This window comes from Neopelma chrysocephalum, unplaced genomic scaffold (assembly GCF_003984885.1).
Source record: "Neopelma chrysocephalum unplaced genomic scaffold, ASM398488v2 Primary Assembly neopelma1_96012, whole genome shotgun sequence".
Lineage (NCBI taxonomy): Eukaryota > Metazoa > Chordata > Aves > Passeriformes > Pipridae > Neopelma > Neopelma chrysocephalum.
The window spans coordinates 1-1,997 of NW_020924663.1; the positions used below are offsets into that span (position 1 = coordinate 1).

Genomic DNA, 1,997 nt, shown 5'->3' on the forward strand with positions numbered 1-1,997 from the left:
AAAAGGGGTGAAAAATTGGGGAAAAATGAGAGAAATTCAGGGAAAAATTGGGGAAAAATGGGAGAAATTCAGGGAAAAAGTGGGTAAAATTTTGGGAAAAACGGGTGAATTTTCCCGGGAGGTTTTTTTTTGGGAAAAATGGGGATTTTCTGGATTTTTCCAGGCTTTTCTACGCCGGGGCGAAGGAGGGGCACCTGCCGGCCCTGCTGGCCATGATCCACCTGCACAGACACACCCCCGTCCCCGCACTGCTCGTCACAGTCAGTTCGGGGCAAAAAAACGGGATTTTGGGCAAAAAAATCGGGTGAAAATTGGGTGAAAATTGGGCAAAAATTGGGTGAAAATTGGGTGAAAATTGGGGGAAAATTGGGGGAAAAATGGGTGAAAATTGGGGGAAAATTGGGGGAAAATCGGGGGAAAATTGGGGGAAATTTTGGTGAAAATTGAGCAAAATTTGAGCAAAAATTGAGCAAAATTTGAGCAAAAACTGAGGGAAAATTGAGTGAAAATTGGATGAAATTCAACAAAATTTGGGTGAAAATTGAGTGAAAATTGAGAGAAAATTAAGCAAAAATTGGGGGAAAATTGGGTGAAAATTGAGGGAAAATTGAGCAAAATTTGAGCAAAAATTGAGGAAAATTGAGAGAAAATTGGGTGAAATTCAGTGAAATTTGGGCGAAATTTGGGCGAAAATTGGGTGAAAGTTCGGCGAAAATCGGGTGAAAATTGGGTGAAAATTTGGTAAAAATTGGGTGAAAATTGAGGGAAAATTGGGGGCAAATTGTGCAAAAATTGAGTGGAAATTGGGGGGAAATTGGGGGAAAATTGGGGGAAAATGGGGCGAAAATTGGAGGAAAATTGGGGGAAAATTGGGTGAAAATTGGGGGGAAATTGGGTGAAAATCAGGGGAAAATCAGGGGAAAATTGGGCGAAAATTGGGGGAAAGTTGGGTAAAAATTGAGCGAAATTTGAGTGAATATTGAGCAAAATTGAGAAAAAAATGAGTGAAAATTGAGCAAAATTGAGCAAAACTCGAGAGAAAATTGAGAGAAAATTGGGTGGAATTTGGTGAAATTTGGGCAAAAATTGGGTGAAAATTTCGATCAATTTTGGGTTCAATTTTGGGTCAAATCTGAGCAAGTTTTGGGTTGAATTCTTGGTCAATTTTGGATCAAAGTTTGGTTCAAATTTCAGTCGAATTTTAGGTCAAATCTGAGCAAGTTTGACCCCAAATTTGAGGAAATTTTGGGTCGAATTTATGTGGAATTTTGGGTCAAATCTGAGCAAGTTTTGGGTCAAATTTGGCTCAAATCTGGGTCGAATTTTGGGTCAATTTTGACTCAAATTTGGCTCGAATTCAAGTCGAATTTGGGGTCAATTTTGACTCAAATTCAAGTCGAATTTTGGGTCAATTTGGACTCAAATTTGGCTCAAATTTGAGTCGAATTTTGGCTCAAACCTGAGCGAGTTTTGGGATCAAATTTGGCTCAACTTCAGCTCAAATTCATGACAATTTTTGGTCAAATCTGAGCAAGTTTTGGCTCAAATTTGACTCAAATCTGGGTTGAATTTTGGGTCCAATTTTGAGTCAAATTTTGCTCAAATTCGAGTCAAATTTTGGGTCCAATCCAAGTAAGTTTTGGGTCGAATTTTGGGTCAAATCTGAGCAAGTTTTGGCTCAAATTTGAGTCCAATTTTAGGTCAAATCTCAGCAAATTTTGGGTCAAATTTTGGGTCAAATCTGAGCAAGTTTTGGGTCAAATTTGGGTCCCATTTTGGGTCAATTTTGACTCAAATTCGAGTCATATTTTGGGTCAAATCTGAGCAAGTTTTGGGTCAAATTTGGGGAAATTTTTGCTCCAAATTGGGGTCGAATTTGGCTTAGATTTGGGTTGAATTTTGGGTCAAATCTGAGCAAGTTTGGGCTCAAATTTAGCTCGAATTCGAGTTGAATTTTGGGTCAAATCTGAGCAAGTTTTAGTTGAAATTTGGCTCCA

At 38.6% G+C, this 1,997-nt stretch overlaps 1 protein-coding gene across 1 annotated transcript in view; it reads left to right on the forward strand.

Moving 5' to 3' along the window:
• Positions 1-72: 72 nt before the first annotated feature.
• The window catches only part of LOC113981075 (large neutral amino acids transporter small subunit 2-like), a gene marked incomplete at both ends in the record, with an annotated part of 4,622 nt that continues 2,697 nt past the window's right edge, over positions 73-1,997 (forward strand). The window contains one exon of the mRNA XM_027708314.1: positions 73-260. Coding sequence (XP_027564115.1) covers positions 73-260 — 188 coding nt within the window. The remainder of the gene's footprint in view (positions 261-1,997) is intronic.